Here is a 20,345-nt window from a genome sequence, read left to right on the forward strand (position 1 = left end):
GGAGACCTGTTCATTGCATCATACAATGGAAGGAAATACTTCTGCACGTTGGTGCTGCAAACAAATCCTATCCAAAGGGGTTTCTAAGACAGCATTTGAATAAAACAGGAATACTTTCTGCTTCTTCCACACCAGGGCTTTCAATGTACTTTCTGACAACTTAGATATGAATGGAAAGCAATTCTTTGTTTAGCCTGCATCTGGGGCTAGATCAGTTGCTCTACTCCACAATGACTCCTCCCTAGCAAAGAAGATGGGTTGGGAAAACCCACAGGTTGAAATAAAAGCATTAAATCAAACAGCAAAACCAACACAAATGCCAATATAAAGTTATACTCAGCCCAGCCAAGGTACAGTAGTCACAATAAACAGGAAAGAGGTCCTTAGAAGCAGGAGAAGCCCTAGTGAAAGCCTACCTCTTCTCCAGCTAACTTCTCCTTTATATTGAGTGTGACATGGTCTGGTAACACACCTGTGACCAACTCAGGTCAGCTGTCTTGCTGACTCACACTGCTAACGGCCTGCAGCCCATGGCTGGCCTCTGATTCTGTCCCAGCAAAACCAGGACATCTGCTTAGCATATCACACTGTAAAAACACAGAGAAATCTCACACAGCACACAATACTTCAAGGTTTTTACAATATTCCAAGCCATCCTTGAAGTGAGCTGGCCTCCAGCATTCATCTACAGCATAACTCTGCATTACCAGTTTGCCTCTTGCTTTTCCTCTTCTATTCTTTTTTTGTTTGGTTTGGGGTTTGTGTTTTGGGTTGTTTTTTTATTTCATTAAGCAGACTTATCTTTTGTGTAAACAATGTATATGAATGTACATTCACAAACTATTTATATCTGGGCTACATAAACTGTAAAATGAAAAAGTACATCTACACTGTTCTGTTGTAACCTACAACTATGACCTAAAATGTTGACAGCTACAATATAATCTCCACATTTTCACAGGTCGTATATATGAGACACATGAATTAGCAGTCAAACAAAGTAGCAACTTGGTATTACACAATAGAAAAAGAGTGGTTTAAAATACTGTCTGCATTAAATGGCAATGCTTAAAGTTTCCTTCTCAGAAATTATTTAAAACTGCCCTAGCCACTGGCTGTATCTAAATATAGAAGCCTGTTCTCTGAAGAAGCACAAGATTCTCAGGAATAAAAAAGCAAAACTCTAACACTATCAGGCACTTCTCCACCAAGCTAAGCTATGCACATAAATACAAGAACTGCCTTCCACAGGCTCACCATCACATGCTGTTCATGTCATTGCCAAAACAATCAATGCTTCTTTTGCAATACTAGGACTACTTTCATGATTATTGCAGTGTCTTTCAAGCAAAATAAGTACATTTTGGTATCTATTTCTAACCTCACATTACAAGTTGAATCACAGAACAGTTTGGGTTAGTAGGGCCCTTTAAAGTAGAATAAAATTTCCTTTTATCTCTTTGTCTCATAAGGTTCTCCTTCACTGAAAACAAAAAATTCCAAGAAAAAGAAAAAGAAGGAATTTAAACTGCAATGAGATAAAGACACACTGGCTACCTATGAATGCTTGGAAAAGATGAGAAAAGGGGAATCATTTACTACAGGTGCAATAAGAAAATAAAAATTGCTTAATTTTCTAAGAATTTCTAATCATCAGGCACAAAATGGCCACAGAAACGGGAGGCCATTCCTACCACTCTATTACCTACCAGTTTGTTACAGTAACTGCACCGAAAGCAAAACTTTGAGTGCCCACCCAAAGGTGACAGAACACTAAACCAGACCCCTAAGACTGCCCTGATTCAAGGACAGTAGAGATGACACAAGGAGACATCCTTTAGTCCATACAAACCCTGCCTCATTTCCCTCTCATCTAGGGAAACAAAAAGGAGGATTCCATGAATGATGTTGCCCTTGAACACTTCAACTTTGTACATGCCACAGAGGTGTTCTGTCACCAGTGGTGAACTGACCTGCAGTTTTCACAGACAAATTCTAAAGACACGAGATACTAATAACCACATTTAAAGGCATTCAGGCAGCTTTCTAATACTGAAAATGATATTTCTAAAGTATCTAAATACGTTTACAGATAATCTGATTATAATGAATGCTTGTTCTTTATTGGATTTGGAAAGAGCAAACATGAATGCATATTTACAGTCTCTTTCCTCATAGCAGTAAGAGTACTGGAAAAGCTATTTTCTTTTTGTGAGAGTCGATTTCATTTTTAGCTCTTTCTGCAGACTGTATTTAATGTTAGATAAGAAACATTTGAAAGATACCCAATCAAGAGCAGTATTTTGGAATTTGAACTGAAAGATTAGGAAAGTAGGGGATAATTTCATGTTAAGTCACTACTATGACACAGATAAAAACAAAGACATGGTTTTCTGCTGAATGCCCATCATGCTTTGTATGGGGAAGTCACTGCATGCACTGAACTGCACTGCACAAAAAAAGGGTCTAAGTCTCAAACCCCACTATGCTTAAGCCCATTTAACATAAAAGCATTTCAAGACTACCAAAACCCTCACTGGATTACATGAGATAGGGCATCTAGTAGAAAAATTCAGCTCACCAAGTATTATAGTGTTTTCCCTGATGCTTTTATATGCTGTTTGCACAAGACCAAAGCAGTCATAAAATAAGCCACCTGTAAAGGGTTATTTTACCAACAGTACTAGAAATAGACACTTCAAGTGTGGGTGAACAAAGTGTGAACCATATGGGATGCTGCACAGATTCAAATTGGGGGCTCTCACTCCTCAAAAGAGCTGAAGTCAAAGCATGCTCCATATGCAGTATTCTCTTTTCTTGGAAGTTTGAATACTGGGTATAGCTACTAAGAGTTCATTTTCTACCAGGTGAACCTGCAGTAATTCGTTTTACAGGCACTGGATAAAGACAGTTGTGAAACAATCGTTAATTATGCATGTTTAAAGGAGGAAGCTCTTCAGATAAAGCCCAATGTGGGCAAATGTGACTTTAGAGCTAAAAAGAAAAATAACTTACTACCATCTGCAGTTCTTCATTTACACAAAGCAATTGTGCAAAGGCAGAAAATAAATTAACAACTAAATGCAAATGTAAAGAATCCATACATTTTCAGATGCCTACAGATGCCCAATCTTGATTACTCATTCTCCTAATAAACTGTATAAAAACATCTTTTCAAGCTCTATAGGATTATACTAGCTTTGTAATTCAACTGAGATAAGGTATCTCCCAGATGGCCTTTTCTGCCTGGATAGCCACTGTCCTATTGTACAAGACAGTCATATCCTGTGAAGGGCAACTGGCTATAAGTCACTTGCCACATCAATTTCATCAACACAAAGAATTATAGAACACTGCTCTGCAGGAGGGAGGCATAAATATAAACAAACTGACCTGGTGTTGTGGAGCTCATTGCTCTTGATGGAATGGTAACTTGCTGACAGTGCAAAGCCAAACTGTGGCAGAAGTTGTTAGATTTTGAGGTTCTTCCAGAAGTGAAGTGAATCTAAATAAAACAAAGACGAAAGGACACCTTTGATCATATGTTAACAACATACTGCTTTTTAAAAGATGATAATCACATCAAACACATCTGAACAGAAGAACATTTGAAATCTCTCCACTAAATGAATTCAGAAGCTGGTTGCCATTGAAAACAAGATTAAAACTAATAAAATCTGCAGCTTCAGGGCAGTCTAGATTCAGATATGAATCTGCAACACAGCCCATCTCTAGGTATGTAACAATACCAGAAAGCAAAGGATGATCTGGTCCTTTGTCTTTCCACTAAGATCAAAGAACTGTATGAACTAGAGTTTGATGACTTGAGTAAGAAGAAGCGGGATGATATACTTATGGTTAAGCCGTGGCCAGTTCATAGTTTTACAGTAGACATTTGAAGCATTGAAATATGAATGTGCAGAAATAAATCTGCATACAAAAGTATTTTGGAGATAGTTACTACCTCCTTAATCTCCAGCATTCACACATTTCATGAATAGAACTTGTTGAATTAGAGTAGTTGACTGGATCTCCCATGACTAGATAATAATAGCTGCTAATAGAGTGGGCTGCTCAAGAGTAGGGTAAGGAAGGTTCTGCGGTTCAGCTGAATCCTTTCAGAGTCCTGCAGCATTCTCAGCTCAGTGCAGAAGCAGAGGCAAAAATGTTCCTCCAATGCTCTCATCTGCTGAAAGTTTAAAGCTGCAGAGAAGAGGTTTTCGGGAAACTGAAATATATTTTCATTCAAGCACGGTATAAACAGCATAATGGGAGAGAGGAGAAGGTTGTAGTGCAGTACAACGACCATGACTACCCTATTCAGCCACTGCTCCTGAAGCATCTAAGCAGTCAAAGATATTCTTAGTGCTGAATATTTTAGCAGCTTTTGTTACTTTTTTTAAACCACCAACTGCACATTTAGCTTCAAGCTGAGCTCAGCCAAATTTCAGATAGTAAATTACATTTTAACGAAGTATAATCATTTAAGTTTAGCATCATTATCATTCAAGAAAGAGAAATCACAAATTTAGTTAAGTAACTTCTGCTTTTATGATCACTAAAAGTAGCCTGCTCAAACAGGCATGGTATTGGGACAGTACTCCAGTAGACAGCATCTGCAAACTCAAAGTGTCTGATACTGTGTAGAAATCCTAATTTCTTTCCCTTGCTTATGTCATGCATCAATTTTCAACAAATTATCGCATGGAACCAACATTAAATTGAACAGCTCCTGCTGCTGACAAAATCTAAAAATCTCTGTTTGGGCATCTCTTGGGCTTAAGCTTGAAGAGAAAAGATTTAGACTAGCTCTTAGGAAGAAATTCTTTACAGTGACGGTGGTGAGACACTGGAAAAGGCTGCCCAGGGAGGTCATGGATGCTTCCTCCCTGGAGGTGTTCAAGGATGAGGCTTTGAGCAACCTGGACTAGTGGAAGGTGTCCCTGCCCGTGGCAGAGGAGTTAGAACTAGATGACCTTCATGGTCCTTTCCAATCTAAAGGACTTCCTATTAATCTATGAATCTTTGCCTGGTCTGTGGCACATGAGATTCTTTCATGTATAGCTCCAAAATTCATCAACGTAAGTACAACCAACGCACAACCCAAGCTAGATGAGTTTTAAGATTTTACTTAATGTCAGTGAGGTCAATACTCTCTTAGCAGCTACACTGATCACAAAGAACATTTTCCAGTAAAACCCATTAATTTATTACCCAGCCTCAGCTGTGACTGTGTGGTATCTCACTCAAAGTAAAGAAATGGATACCAATGCTTAACTACAGATTTTCTACAGTGATTTTTCAGTGGATTTAAACTAAATACAACAGAAAATTTTGGGCATTAGGATTTGACAATATTCTAAGGAAAACACTTGGGATTACCATAGTTAAAACTGTATTTTTTTTCTAATTTCTCCTTGTGAGATAGCCCATCTAAGTTGATATTTGCAGCTGGTATGACCAGAGAACATACAATCAGCATGGACTGTGTGCTCACATGGCTAAGCTTTCACCTCACAAACAAATCTTCACTTTTTTCCCCAAAAAAGAAAACCACAAATAAGTGAGATATGGAGAAGTGAGTGGATATGACTGGCATGCTCTTGTCAGTGCAAACACTGATACTCCATGCTCCATCAAAGCAATAATCTCACCAGTCCTGAACCAACTCTGGCTATGGATACCAGCTTTGTTGTAGAAAGAAGCTGTTCCATAGTCCTTCCATCCTTGTCTGGAAAAAGTAGCACTTACCCTTGGAGGAGGAGAAGGTTAGGGAAGACTCAAACAATCTACACATACACAAGTCCACGTGGCCTGATGGGATGAATGCTGCTCTGAGTGCTGAAGGAGCTGAAGTGTATCACTGCTGGACAGTATCAAGATTACTCCCAGATTACCTTTGAAAGGTCATGACCATCAAGTGAGGTTCACAGAGACTGTAAGAAGCAAATGTTACTTCTTTCTTCAGGAAGAACCACAAAGAGACCAGTCAGCCTCACCTCAGTTTCTAGTAAGGTGATGGAGCAAATAATCCTGGACACAATTTCCAAGTATGACAGCTAGGTGATGGGAAATAACATATGTATGAAGAAATACGCTTGGCCGACCTGATGGCCTCCTACAATGAAATAGCTAGAAAGGCAGATGAAAGGAAAGCAGGGAATGTTAGCTAACTTTAGCAAGGTTTTCAGCACTGTCTCCTGTAACATCCTCACAGACAAACTGTGAAATACAGACAGATAAGTGAAATGGTTGAAACCTGGCTGAGCTGCTCCAAGAATTGTGGTCTGCAGCCCAACATCCAGCTGGAGGCCAGACACTTTTATGAAGCACCCAGGGCTCAAAACTGGTGCCAGCACTGCTTTTCATTAAGGACCTGGCTGATGGCACAGAGCATACCCTCACCAGTCTATGCATGATTCAAAATTAGGAAGAGTGGTTGACAGAGCAGATGGTTGTGGTGCTGTGCAGAGCAACTTCAATGGGCTAGAGAAAATGAGTCAATTCAACATATGTAGCAAGATTTGAGAAAAGTGAAGAGGATGCACAGGCAGCTTCAGTGGGAGAAGATTAAGAATTTCAGGATTGCCATGTGTCAGTCATAACTGGTCCAGCCAGCCCTGCAACAGCCCCATTGCAAGCCAAAGCTTATTAGCTCATCACTGAAGTTTGTGGAGCTTCTGTGAAACATATTTGAGTGCAGAAAACACTAGACAGAAAGAAGGCAAGAGGGGGAAGAGAAGTGAGAAACAGAAAGGACACAAAGGTCAGAGGAGAGGAGGTGCTGCATCACAGAGCAGCCAGGTAAAGAGCAATGAAGCAGACAGCCAGACTGATCTCAGATGAGAGACACAAAAGAAGTAATGTGCCCAAACTGAAATACCTTTTAAATATTAGAAGACACTTTTCAGTCAGTGAGGTTAAACATCTCAAGAACAGTTTGCTGAGTCTCCATCACTGGAGATGCACACCTGGGCAACCTGCTGTAGTTGACTCAGTCCTGAAAAGGGGCATTCACAAGATATTTCCAGAGGTCTCTTCCAATCTGTGATTACATGATGTGGAAGCTAAGGATTTTTCCCTTTCATATCACCATAGACAGCATCCACACTGAATATTCATTGCCACTAAACCTACTGAGAATAACTCCTATATGAGAAACCCTTCTGCTGGGATCCCCATAAAAAGATTTCTGCTAAGGAATTTTGTAAATTCAACTGCACTGGTAGTCTTATATTTTATGAAGTGGTGGTTGGCATCCAGCCTGATACTCTATTTCCATATATTTCTTGTACACGCAAAGCTTTCACTAAACTGAATGTTGTTGTTCAGGTTCAGTTTTAACAACTCCTCGCAAATATGACACAAGGCTCAGATTGTCAAAGCTCACATTGAGAACCAGGAAAAATTCCACATCACCATATACAGAATTATATTCACAACACAGACACTCATTCAAATACACTCTACTGATAAGCTGACATGCTTCATTTCTTTCCTTTCACTGAAGGAATGTCATAATGTAAATCAGATGCTCTGAACTGCAGTGCCATGGATTTTTTTTAATGTTAACATTGAATCAAAGGAGAAAAGCATGGTGCTGGCCACAGCTCATTTGAATTTCATGTGAGGTACTAACCTCACCTTAAGTCCTTGAGATATGCATTCATATTCCACCTCCACCCACAAAAAACAACACACAGCTCTTCATCAGTCAAATCTTGAAGATACCAAGGTAAAGCAAGTGGATCCAGAATCCATTTGGGGTTCCTGTGGGAGTGTCATGTTTTTTTAAAGAGCAGAGAGAATAAGAGGCTCTCAAATTAATTGGAAAGAAATACAGAATTATATTTGGAAAGAAAGATACAGAAAAATTACAGAGCATACACAGGATACATTGCAACTCCCTTAAACCATGCCTCAACACAACACTAATCTACAAACCCCAAGGCTCTCTTCTCTCCCAGCACCTCTGCCACCCATAAGCCCAAACAAGGCCTCTACAGGTCACAGATAGGCCCAATCCTTACATGTCTACCTAGATAAGTAGCTTCTGCCATAGACAGCAGGCAGGAGAGGAAAAGATGATGAGTTGGCCTTGCTGCCGGCTTATAAAGAGATAGCAGAATTATGAGATTGAATAACAATTTTACACTTTCCTATGTCCACTCCCTGGATTCCTTTAGTCCCTAGAGGATTTTAACTCTATGGTTCCCAAACCTACAACGGGGGTATGGCAGGTGATGCTGCCACACTGCTTTCCATCACATTGGAAAGGTCATGGCAAATGGGTAAGCTCCTGCTGACTGGAGAAGGAGCTACATAACCCCCATCGTCAGTAAGACCCAGGGAACTACAAGCTAGGCAATCTCACCTCTGTGCCCAGCGTGATCATGGAGCAGGTTTTCCCAGACACTCTGCTAAACCATATGAAAAAGAAGGTAATTGATGTCAACCAACACAGCTTACTATGGGCAAACCATGCCTGACAAATCTTGTGACCTTTTATGATGGGGCAACAGCATTGATGGACAAAGGAAAAGCAACAGTTGGACTTGTGCAAAGTGTTTGACATCACCCCCCAGGACATCCTGGTCTCCAACTTAGAAAGACATGGATTTGATGGGTGGACTGCTCAGTGGATAAGGAATCGTCTTATGACTGGACTTAGTGATGGCAAATGGTTCAATATCTAAGTGGAGAGAAGTGACAAGAGGCATTCCTCAGGGGTCTGGTGTTGGTTTAGCATCCTTGTGCAGCAGGACTGAGCACACCCTCAGCAAGTTTGCCAATGACACCAAAGCAGTGTAGTGAGCTCAGAACGCTGAAAGGAAGAGATGCCATCCACAGGGACCTGGATGGGCTTGAGAGGTGGGCCAATGCCCACTTCATGAAGTGCAACAAAGTGCAGAGTCCTGCAACTGGGTCAGGGCAATCCCAAGCACAAATACAGGCTGGACAGAAAATGGATAGAGAACAGTCCTGAGGAGAAGGACTTGGAGGTGATGGTTGACAAAAAAAAAAAAAAAATACATAAGCTGGCAATATGTTCTTGCAGACCCTAAAGCAAACAGAATCCTGGACAGCATCAAAAGAATGGCCAGCATGTCAAAAGAGGCAATGCTCATCCACTCTCATCAAAACTCACCCAGAGTGCCTATCTCTGGAGTTTCCAACACAAAAAGGACATGGAACTCTTAAGAGTGGGTCCAGAGGAAAGCCACAAAGATGATTACAGATCTGAAGCATCCATCCTATGAAGACAGGCTGAGAGAGTTTGGGCTGTTCAGCATGGATAAGGCTCTAGGGAGACCGTAGAGCAGCCTTCCAGTACTTGAAGGGGGCCTATAAGATGGCTGGAGGGGGACTTTTTACAAAGACATGTAGTCCTAGGATGAGGGGCAATGGCTTCAAACTTGAAGAAGCTAGATTCAGATTAGACATCAAGAAGAAACTGGTGGTGAGACACTGGAACAGTTTGCCCAGAGAATTTGTGGAGGCTCCAACCCTGGAAATGTTCGAAGACAGGGTGAATGGAGTCTTGAGCAACCTTGTGCAGTTGCAGGTGTTTCTGCCCATGGCAGGGGGCTTGGAAGTAGATAATCTTTAAAGTCCATTCCAACCTTCAAAGAGTCACTGTATGACTCTGTGATTCAGTACTGCATATCTGCAGTTCCCAAGACATTCCATTTTAGCTGGATGAAAATTCATCCGTTACTCATTACCAACTTGGCATATTAGGCTATGGCACAAGGCACAGCAAATTAAATTCTACCTTCAGATATATCACTGGAAGTGATGTTACACATCAATGACTTGCATTTGTTCACCCAGGAACAATGAATCTTTTTCTTCAAAGAGAATTTAATAGTTCATGTGCTGCAAGGACTGATGTGTCTTGGAAGGTGCTACAGAAGAACAGTGCAAGACAGAACGTAGATACTCATGCCCACTAGCCAGTATACAGCTTCGGTGCCTCATGACTGCAAGTAGGCACAGCATTTTCAAACACAAGTAAGTATTCTAATTTAATAGCATTCCTTTAAACTGCCATCTCTCCCTTTGCTGCCCCAAGACTATATTCACTGACTACTTTTTTTTCTATCTTGCTCCTATACTTCAAAATCCTTTTGGGAATTGAGTTTCTGAAATAGGATGCAATGAATACATATTAAAATAATTCAGATCTAATAGATATTTCTACTTCCCCCTTCCTCAAGATGAATTTTTCATGAGAACTTCTGAAATGAAACCACAGGCTTACGTTTTTCAAAACTACATCCTGGAGGTATCTTCTGGATAGTTCTTTTTCCAAAGGATTTTTTTTTCTCAAGTCCAAAATACCTCTATTTGTAAAGCGCTTTAAAAAATCATTATGCAAAGATTTTGCAGATAAAAATATAGAATGATACACTTCATTAAATTCTGAACATGGCAAGTTGGCACTCCTAATAGCATATCTAGTCAGTTCTTTGCTGCATATTTTATTTCAAAACAGCTTTCAGTTGCTTATTGACAAACTGTTGTTTGGAATAGAGATCAAAACGCTGGAAGCCATTCACCTCCAGTGTCACACAAGAAAGGCACAGTAATTGTTCCTCCTGACAACAGCCTGTGTGTTAAAACAGTCAGCATCTAAACCAGCTGTCAGAATTTATGCCAGTTCTATAGTCCATTAAGCAGTTCAGCAGAAACTGCAATTAAAAGAAATACAAAAGGCAAAAAAAATAAAACTGAGCAGTGAAAACAATTGTCCTCTACAGGACATGAAAAACATGCTTGTTAAAAAAGAATACATCCTTCAAATGAGAAATTTTTTACCAAAAATGGCCTGAATAGGTATTCATGCTATATAATGAAAATCAGATGGGGAAAAAAAAAAAAAAAAGACACAGATCTTAAAAAAAAAACCAAAAACCCACAAAAACAAAGCATGTATCACAACAGAATGACTGAAAGACAAATTACGCTGAACTTTTACGGGTGTGAATTTCACCTACGCAAATTAAACCCATAGTGCCAAATTCAATCCTTCTAACCTCAAATGAACTTTCACAATTTGATTAGGAAGTGGCTGGCATATGGAAAAGGAGGAAAATAGGAGCAAATATTAAGAAATGTTGGTGTGAATTCTAAAGAGAAAGGACTTAGAGACATCAGCTTGAAAAGCAAATATTTATATGCTCTTTTATTTAATTTCTATTACATTTCCATTTACAAATGCAAAATAGGAGTAATCTAGACTAAGATCAGGACATTATGCAGCATAGTGCTATTATGCAGTGACCTTTATATGCAAGTACAATGCAGATTTACTAGCAGCATGATCTAAGCCTGATCCAGTAGGTACTGGGGTATATAACTGCTTGCAGTGAAAATTGAGTGGTTCCACACTACAGCGTTCAAGTATCCAGTGCTCACCATAAGATGAAGCATGTCACAGTAAGATATTCAGGTATCTTAGTCCTAATTAGGTATCTACTTTAAAAGTATTGTTGAAGTCTGCACTAATTTTGAAGTTCCTAGCTTTGAAGGCTCGTTATTAAAGAAACAATTCTAGCAGCAAGTACTGGACTCTCATACTCTTTATACTTCCCCACCAAACTGATTTTTGGCACGGTGCCTAAAAGAAAAGTATGTCTTCCAGAGTCTGTCAGGAATCCCCAGCTATTTCTTTTGAAGAGTAAGCTACATCACTGTACTTTTCCAGTTACTTATATGCAATACTAAGCAGTTTTATACCTCACACATGCCACAAGCATATTATCCTGCTGTAAGTGGGAAGGCTCAGACTTCTCTCCAGCAGGACAAATCCTCCTGCCTGAAGCTCTATTAAGCAAGTCAAAAAGCCATAGTCATTTGGTCTTTTACACTGACCAGCTACTACAGAGATTACATACATAAGATTTCTAAGCAGCAAGACAAGATGATGTCTTCCATCAAAAATGAGTTGTAGGCCTCAATCATCAGGATTAAATAATATGCTGCTAAGCAGCTGGCTGGACTCCATGCTATGCCAATTACAACAAATGAGTACAAGCTCTTGTTCCATTTCCCAAGGAAGTCAATTGGAAATAGGATCTAGCTCAGGAGAACCTCTTTTTTTCTGCCTCATCAGGTTATTAAACTTGTTCTTCTGCTGCAGTTGATGTTTTTCTGTCTCCTTCCTTCAGGCTAGCCCCTCGTCTGGCTCAAGAGGAGTGCACATCAAGCTGTGTCCTCAGAAGGCTGAGCTGAGGTACAAGATACATCCTGCATCGAGTACCACTAGGAAGTAGTATGGCCCTCACTAGGAGAAGGACTGGCCTGTGTGATGCTTTCATAACAGCAACTGTGAAACAGGCTAATCTCTTACAGTCTGCATTATTTAATTATGCCATATTTTAATTGATTAAAAATATTTTGGAAACAAAAATAACTTCTCCTAGGGAAAAATGAGTTATAGGTCACTGACGCCTTTTATCCTTTCTGCCACTTGAAGCATTATGAAACATAACTGCAGAGGTTGCAGCACTAACCAGCATATGCAGGCACTTCCAGAGATGATATTTCCTGTATTCCCAGAGTCATAGAATCATAGGCTGGAAGTGACCTCAAAGATCATCCAGTCCCAACCCCTTGCCATAGGCAGGGACACCTTCCACTAGAACAAGTCACTCAAGGCCTCATCTAACCTGGCCTTGAACACCTCCAGGAAAGGAGCATCCACAGCCTTCCTGGGCAACCTGTGCCAGTGTCTCACCAATGATTCCTGACAACAGACTCTGCTGGAGCCAGAGAAATGGAACAGGACTCCTCAGATTCCTCACAAAAACTGGTGAAAAGAAGAACGGATGTATCAGAAGTGAATGCTTCTCTATGCACCAAAGGCAACTCACAAGGGAAGATTCTTGTGGTCTTCTAAACTTCTAAACTGGTAGCTACAGACGAAAAAAATAATGTCAGAGACCTGAAGAAAATCAGTTAAACACGAAGGAAAAAGCAAGGGGAAAAAAAAACCCTTTTCTCTTGGAACAGGTTTCCTAGAGTGGCTGTGTAGCTTCCATTCTTCCACATACTCAAATCCCAAGTAGATATGACCTTGACCAGTCTACTCTGACTCTGGGATTGAATTAGACAATTGCAAGAGATGCTTTTTAGCCTCAGCCATTCTGCTCCATGACAGGCAAAGAGCAGCCCTTGTAGGTAGTTCAAAAAGTGGGTACAGTCCTCCCTCCACACAAAGCTGTGGAGGAACATCCACCAGACAAATGTGAATGAAGGAAAGCATCTGAGTCTTACAAGCTTTTCTTTTCCACAAAAAGCTGGATGGTGTCAGCCACTACAAGAAATTATGGAGTCCTGGTTATTTTGAAGGAAATCTCAATTCTAAGTTTCTTTTATTTGCCTCTCTTTTCTAGTGCCTTGGTTTAAAGAGCAGACAGAAATAAATTTTACTCCCAAAGGAAGCAAACTAAAGATGCTGTAGCTGAATTGGAGAGGAAATACAGAAAACTATTTAAAGATGTACAGGAAAATACAGAATACATGAATCCCCAACACCTAATACAGATACAGGATACATGAGACTTCCCCCCAACCAAACTAAACCACAAAACCCTAGAGCTCGTTTTCTTTCCCCTCTCTTCTTGTCTCCTGTTAGACCCAAACTGGTCTTGATTGCACAGCAAAAATTCAGTCTGGCCTTGAAGGCCACAGGCAGGTTTACTCCCCCATTGTCTACCAGAGAAGGACTCCCTCCAGAGAGTGAAGAAGGGGATCAAAAAGACTGATTTGGCTTTGCTGCCCACTTATCAAGAGACAGCAGAACTGTGGGAGTCCTCCTGGAGGACTCAACTCTGTGGCCTTGTTAAGGGGCAACTGGCCCAAAGTACCATACCTAGTACTACCAAAGCTAATTATCAAGGCTCCTGAGAAGGAAATCTCAGACAGAACCCAATCATCACATAAAGAAATGCATTCTAAATTCCTAAATGTGCCTTGGGGAAGCTATACCTGAACATTTCTGTGAGGAGCAAAGGTAAATTTAAATGACAGCAGGAGCACAGAGGCTCATGTGAGCACTGTCAGCTCTGCACTACTGACCTAAACTGTGCTTGATTCAGGGGATACTTGAGGAAAGAAGACTTCCTTAACCAGTAATTTATTCCCAATAATTATCAGTAACTCATTCACTGATAATAAAAAAAAAAAACACATACTCAAAAAAAACCTATTTTGAGTTATGTGAAATAACTATGATGAAAACAAAAGAGCACACCCTTAACCCTCTCTGCCTGTTGTGTGTCAAGGAACACTCATTCCCCTAGAAATGTATGGGATTAGATCTAATTTTAACTCATGAATATTATTAGAATTAAAGAGTCGGTCAGTGTTGGAAGGGACCACAAGGAACATCTAGTTCCAACCCCCCTGCCATGAGCAGGGACACCCTACCCTAGATAGGTTAACAAGTGGTTACACTGGAGGGAAGGAGGGAAGAAAATGGACTGTTTATTCTACATATGCATACACATGGAAGAAAAAGAACAATGCACCAACACATATTCTTACATGGTCTTACACAAAAATAAATAAGCAAACACACTTTCACCATTCATGTCATTAAAATAAGACCTGAACACGGGTTGAGGTAACCTAGATCAGAGCACCAGAGATAGAAACAATCTCACAAAATAACAGGAGTAAAGGACATCTGAAACCCTTTAAGTCTGTAATACACACAGTGCTACAGGTTTTTCACCAGCCAAAAGCTAAATTTCTTTCTGTTTCTTAAACTGAATCACATTTCAGCTGTTAATGAACTTTGTTGCACAGTGTGGTAACTAGTATAGAGCTACTGATAAAAAGCTCTAGACAGTGAGCCAACTTTCCTCTGTTCTCTATTTACTCTTCCTTTTCAAGTAAAGGGCATCATAACAGCTAGCTCATTCAGTTTTAAATTTAATCTGACATGCACAGCACCTGAATATTTACAGCTTAATGCAGAAATGCATTTCTGCAACATCATACTTAGACTATAACAGAATGCATCTCATAAAACAAGAGCTATTAGCCTCTATGGGATTCTCTTTTTCTTAGACTTCTCAGGAAGAGACTACTTACCTAGAAGGGAACACCTCAAAGGGGAATCTCAGATGGTTGAATTGGGTTCTGAGTTACCCTCTCATGTACAGATATTATCACAGATAATTGTATTCAGAAGAATCTAATTTGCAAACAATTCCTATTTTCAGAGCAATATATCTGCAACCTTTGCTTTTCATCCTGTTCTTTTGGATGAACCCAGACAAACCTCATGGTGAATCATCAGAATATTAGAATACTTAGGACAAGGGGCAATGGACATAAACTACAGCACAGGACGCTACACCTCAACACAAGGAGGAATTTCTTTACTGTAAGGGTCACAGACCACTGGAACAGGCTCCCTAGAGAGGTTGTGGAGTCTCCTCTGGAGACTTTCAAGACCTGTCTGGGTGTGTTTCTGTATGATCTGCTCAGGCAGAAGGGTTGGATTTGATGATCTCAGGAGGTCCTTTCCAACTCCCTAACATCCTGTGATCCTGGGATTTTGCTGCTCTCCATCCCTTCCACAAAACCATCCAGAATCTGTGTTACTAGTTCTATTAATCAGGACCTAGATGTCTCTGTCCCACCCAGGATTCAAACCACTCAGACATTCAACACCCTGTTATTTAAAAGTTATCAAAAGCTTTCTCAAATGTTGAGGTGGAGAAGACTCTTCCACCATGCCTCAGAAGTATGTGCATGTGGACTGTGGAACACAGGTCTCAAGCATCATCTTCTGGTGCCTCATATGTACCTCCCCTCCTAAAGAATCCAGTCATAGATGCATTCCTTCAGTGACACAGGCATATTAAAGGAAGCTGTATAAATGTTACCTGACACTTAAACTATTCTCCTCTTTCATATTTATATCTATTTCTGACTTTGACAACAAAAAAAATGTTTCTGAATTGAATCACTTAAAAATATTAAACTACTAACCTAAAATCTAACTGCATTGTTTTAAAAATAACTGATGCTTCCATTTGCTCTTTCTTTACGTGGCATTCTGTGGACTACACAGCGCAGCAGTGGACCTCAAGCAGTAATGTCTGGAAATCATGGAACAAGTCTACAAAAAAGGAGGCAGAAGGGAGACCTTATTGCTCTGTACAACTACTTGAAGGGAGGTTGTAGAGAGGTACGCACTTGTCTCTTCTCACAAGTAACTAATGACAGAATGAGAGAGAATGGCCTCAAGCTGCTGCAGGGGTAGTTTAGGCTGGACATCAGGAACATTTTTTTCATAGGAAGGGTTGTCAGGCACTGGAATTGGCTGTCCAGGAGGCGGTTGAGTTGCCATCCCTGGACATGTTTAAAAGCCATACACGTCTGGTGCTTGGGGACATGGTGTGGTAACAGACTGGGTGGAGCGTGCAAAATGGCTGGATTTGATGATCTTGGAGGTTCTTTCCAGCCTGGGTGATTCTGTTCTATTCTAAATCTCCTCATTTAATAAAATGAATTCTGTATCCATCCAATTTTGCATCTAGCTGCATATATATAAAAAATAATGGGCTTCTTACCAAATGACTCAGTTTTTCCTTCTCGTTAGGATTACGACTGTCAAGTACTCTAATTTGAAAGATTTCATGTCTACAGATATTTAAACATGGGTTGCGTCTTTCAACGCTAGAACTGAGTTTTAAATTGCAGATTAAATGTACTCCAGACCTCAAGAAAAATCACAGCCAATACCATTGAGTTTCATGAAGACCTGAAGAGGAAAAAAAAAAACAAACAAAATAGAAAACACATACACACACCCCAGAAACGTGCCTGTAGACAAGAAAATCCCACTTGATTCAGGTGAAAATAAAAGCATAACAAGCAAGAACAGGGCTAAAGACAGCTCAACCCTTGCTCTCACTTAAACAACTCTGACTGGATGAAAACAGTTTGAATTAAAACTCAGTGCTTTGGCAAACACTTCAGAAGGAGAAACACAAAACATTGTACACTTGTACCAAAAAAAAGAAAAAAGCTCAGATGCAAAATTCTTGATTTTTTTTCTCCTTGTTCTCTCATGTTCAGCAACCTGAATATCCATGGATGTGACTGCATCTTTGAACAGAGTGCTAAATTCACCTTGTTCCCCTTAGTTTGTTAAGGATATCAACTCAGAGTGCTCAGATGTGGAAGAAGATTCTGGGTCTGATTTTTTTGGTTATTCTCTAGAAGTGAACAGGTATGCAGATGTTAATCAGTCAAAGAGAAACACAGAATTCATGTCATGTTTCATTGAGACTAACCAGGTAGAATATAAAAAAGCTATTTTCTTACATCAAAACGATGAGTATGAATTCATTTAGTTGGCAGGTGATGCAACACAGTATGAGATTGATGCAAAAAAATGATATGTTGATCACAAACACTAGGTGATGCAACGACTTTAATTACTGCTGCATAACTTCAAGAAGCCAGTCAGTTTGAAAATAAAAGGGAAATATGTCATCATTTAAAAAAACAAAAACATTTTCAGGATGAAGAAGCAATTCTAAATCAAGCTCCCACCTGTCAAACTCATGTAAACAAAACAAACAGAAAACAAATTCAGACATTCCTTAAGCCTTTGGGACTCAAAGAGAAGCACAGAGACAGATAAGCAAAGGCACAGAGGCAGGAAATGACACAATGAATGGAGAGTCGGAATTGAATTGGGTTTCCAACATGCTTAGGGGAAGCAATGTGAAAAGCAACTTTTCTATGTAACTTTCAGCAAGACAGAAATTGCAGTGGTAAGGAAACAAAAAAAACACAGAAATTGTAATTCCTAACACATATATTGGTACCCTTGGAATCAACTGGAATTAAAATAAAAGCCCAGAGGGCAGGGTTTGTGAGTATATTAGAAAGAAAAGGTGATTTAGGAGTTTTAAAATAGTCAATAAAGAATTTACAGTCCACTTTTATGAAAACTAACTTTTCAAACTCATAGAAATATAATTTTCCTTTTCTTTTCTATATCAAAATTATATATATGTATCCCAATCAACTGCCACCTGCCATTCACGCATAAGACACTTTGGTAAAAGTATTTCTACAGAAAAAGAGAAGTTAATGAAAGCAATCCTAGATGGTTTTTTATTCCCCTCCTAACAGGCAAGAAGCATAAGAGAAAATAATTAAAATTATAGTGTTATTCTTGAATTTACTGCCAAACTCCTGCAGCAAGTAAATCCAGACGCACAAACAGGAATAGATTTTATGTTATTTGTATTGGCAGAATCTCAACAACCTGTCTCCTAGTCCATGACAGCTCATGCAGCTGCAGATTTCCTGCTGAGGACTCCTCACTGTGGATACCTAACTCCTTTTGTTTGGTTACAACACCAACTCTATCACAAATTCAGACAGAAAGGAGTTTCAACAAAAGCTGTGTTATGTTAGAGGACATCATGTATGCCCTACCATAGGCTGGTAAATAAACATTGCATGGGAATACTTCCCAGCATATCCAGGTTGGCTTTTTTTTTTTCAACTTAGTATAAAGATATTACTATATTTATATTATTTTTAAACTTTAATAGCATGGTAATCAAATTCTTCTTGACTTAGGGACACATGGACAGCTTCATGGTTAGATTTGTCTAAACAGAGCTACAGCAAAGGAAAACCTAACAGTAAATTTGAAAGCAAGCAGAACAGCAAAAAATTACACCCTGCTCAGTGGAAAATGCCTAACCCAATTAATTACTAAATAACTAAAACTATTTAATAAAGACACACCTTAAAAGCACAGACATTCACAATGATAAAGTTCTTTGTTCAACTTCAACCATGCTTTATTGGCAATACAATATTTAAGCTTAAAACCAGTAATTATAGAACAATTACACTGGCCCACAGCTGGAAGAAGCTACTTTCCTTGTGAACTGAAATCTCTAACCATAAACCTGTGGCTAAAATAGCCTGTGTAAAACCAGATGAGGTCTCCCAAGAAATGAGTGCAGTGACATCATCTCCTTTTAAAACCCACTCAAATTCCAAGTCAGCCAAATCTCAGGTCATTTCAGGCTCAAAAACCAGCCACCAGACAAATGTAGCATAAGCTTCCCTTTAGGGACTGAGTCTAGCTAAAGACAGAGCAAGATGAAGGAAGCAATAGGCAGGATTTGTGATTAGATTTTTCTGATTCATATGTCAGTTAAAAAATTCAAGAAAATAGGTGTCATAGGTAGCTAATTGAAAACAAAGTAATTTCTACTTGCCACAGAAATAGTTACTGAGTCTTGGGCTGTTTCAACATCGGTCCACAACCTGACTTCCCAGTAAAAAGACCTGGTTACAACCAGTCAAGAAAAAAATAATCCTGAAGCAAAGAAACAGAACAGGACACAGAAGAGGACAAGGCAAAGCTTAAAAGCTGCAAGAAGATGAGCTAAGGCATTGAGATATGCCTTCAGCTAAGATAGTTAATTGTTATGACAGAGAGACAATAAAAGTTATAATGATCAGAAATACAGAATTTCCATTTAGATATAAATGGAAGCATGACAACATCAGCTGGGGAGGGGAAGAGGGCAGAAGACCGGAAGAAAATAAATTAAAACAGAGGTGCAAGGCAACTCATGCAGTAGGCAAATCAAAGAACTCACAGTTCCATGTACCTTTTTGATGTTTAAATAGAGCAACAGAGCAAACATATCCATTTCTCAGAGGGAAAGCATTTTCAGGGGAAGTGGGAAATAAATATATTAATGCAATAATAAGAATTCAATCCTGATGAAATATACAGCAATGTTACAACATTCTACTACTTCATTCCCACAACACTTCACTATCTATTGACCCAGTTGACATTCTGGACTATAAAGAAAAAAGCAGTATCTACCATCTCTTTCAGAGTTTCATGCTTTTTTAATCCATACTTTAACAAAAATAAAAGATCTTCACATGCAGACAAAAAAGTCCATGTGCCTAGATCAAGGAAAATGTTCTGTCTTTGTCCTTTTTTCTAGTTTTATGACTAGAGTAGGGAAGAGTAATGGATACCAGTAACTCACAAGAAATGTGGGGGGGGGTTCCATGCTGCATTTCATATAGGAAGAGAATTGGGTAAGAGGTTCAGAAAGAAAAATGACGGGCTTTTCTCAATTCATATAATACCTTTCTCAAGTCAGGAATATCTCCTGTCAGTAAGGAAGTCACCTTTTCTTCAGAATGGAGAAGCTTTCATTACTTATGTTTAAGCACCGAAGTCACAATTAAATGCAGGCAACTGCCAAAGAAAATGCATTACAGACTACAGCAGCTGCTTTGATGAAAAATATGTA

General features: G+C 39.5%; 1 protein-coding gene across 3 annotated transcripts in view; it reads right to left on the bottom strand.

The window, feature by feature from the left end:
* HDAC9 (histone deacetylase 9) overlaps nucleotides 1-20,345 on the bottom strand; it is a 465,174-nt gene that overhangs the window by 428,791 nt on the left and 16,038 nt on the right. For all 3 annotated transcript variants that reach the window (XM_064167147.1, XM_064167144.1, XM_064167145.1), the window contains exon 2: nucleotides 3,394-3,505. In XM_064167147.1, the coding sequence (XP_064023217.1) occupies nucleotides 3,394-3,412 (19 nt within the window). In that variant the 5' untranslated portion in view covers nucleotides 3,413-3,505. The remainder of the gene's footprint in view (nucleotides 1-3,393; nucleotides 3,506-20,345) is intronic.

The sequence above is a fragment of the Pogoniulus pusillus genome, chromosome 28 (assembly GCF_015220805.1).
Source record: "Pogoniulus pusillus isolate bPogPus1 chromosome 28, bPogPus1.pri, whole genome shotgun sequence".
In the NCBI taxonomy this organism is placed as follows: Eukaryota; Metazoa; Chordata; class Aves; order Piciformes; family Lybiidae; genus Pogoniulus; species Pogoniulus pusillus.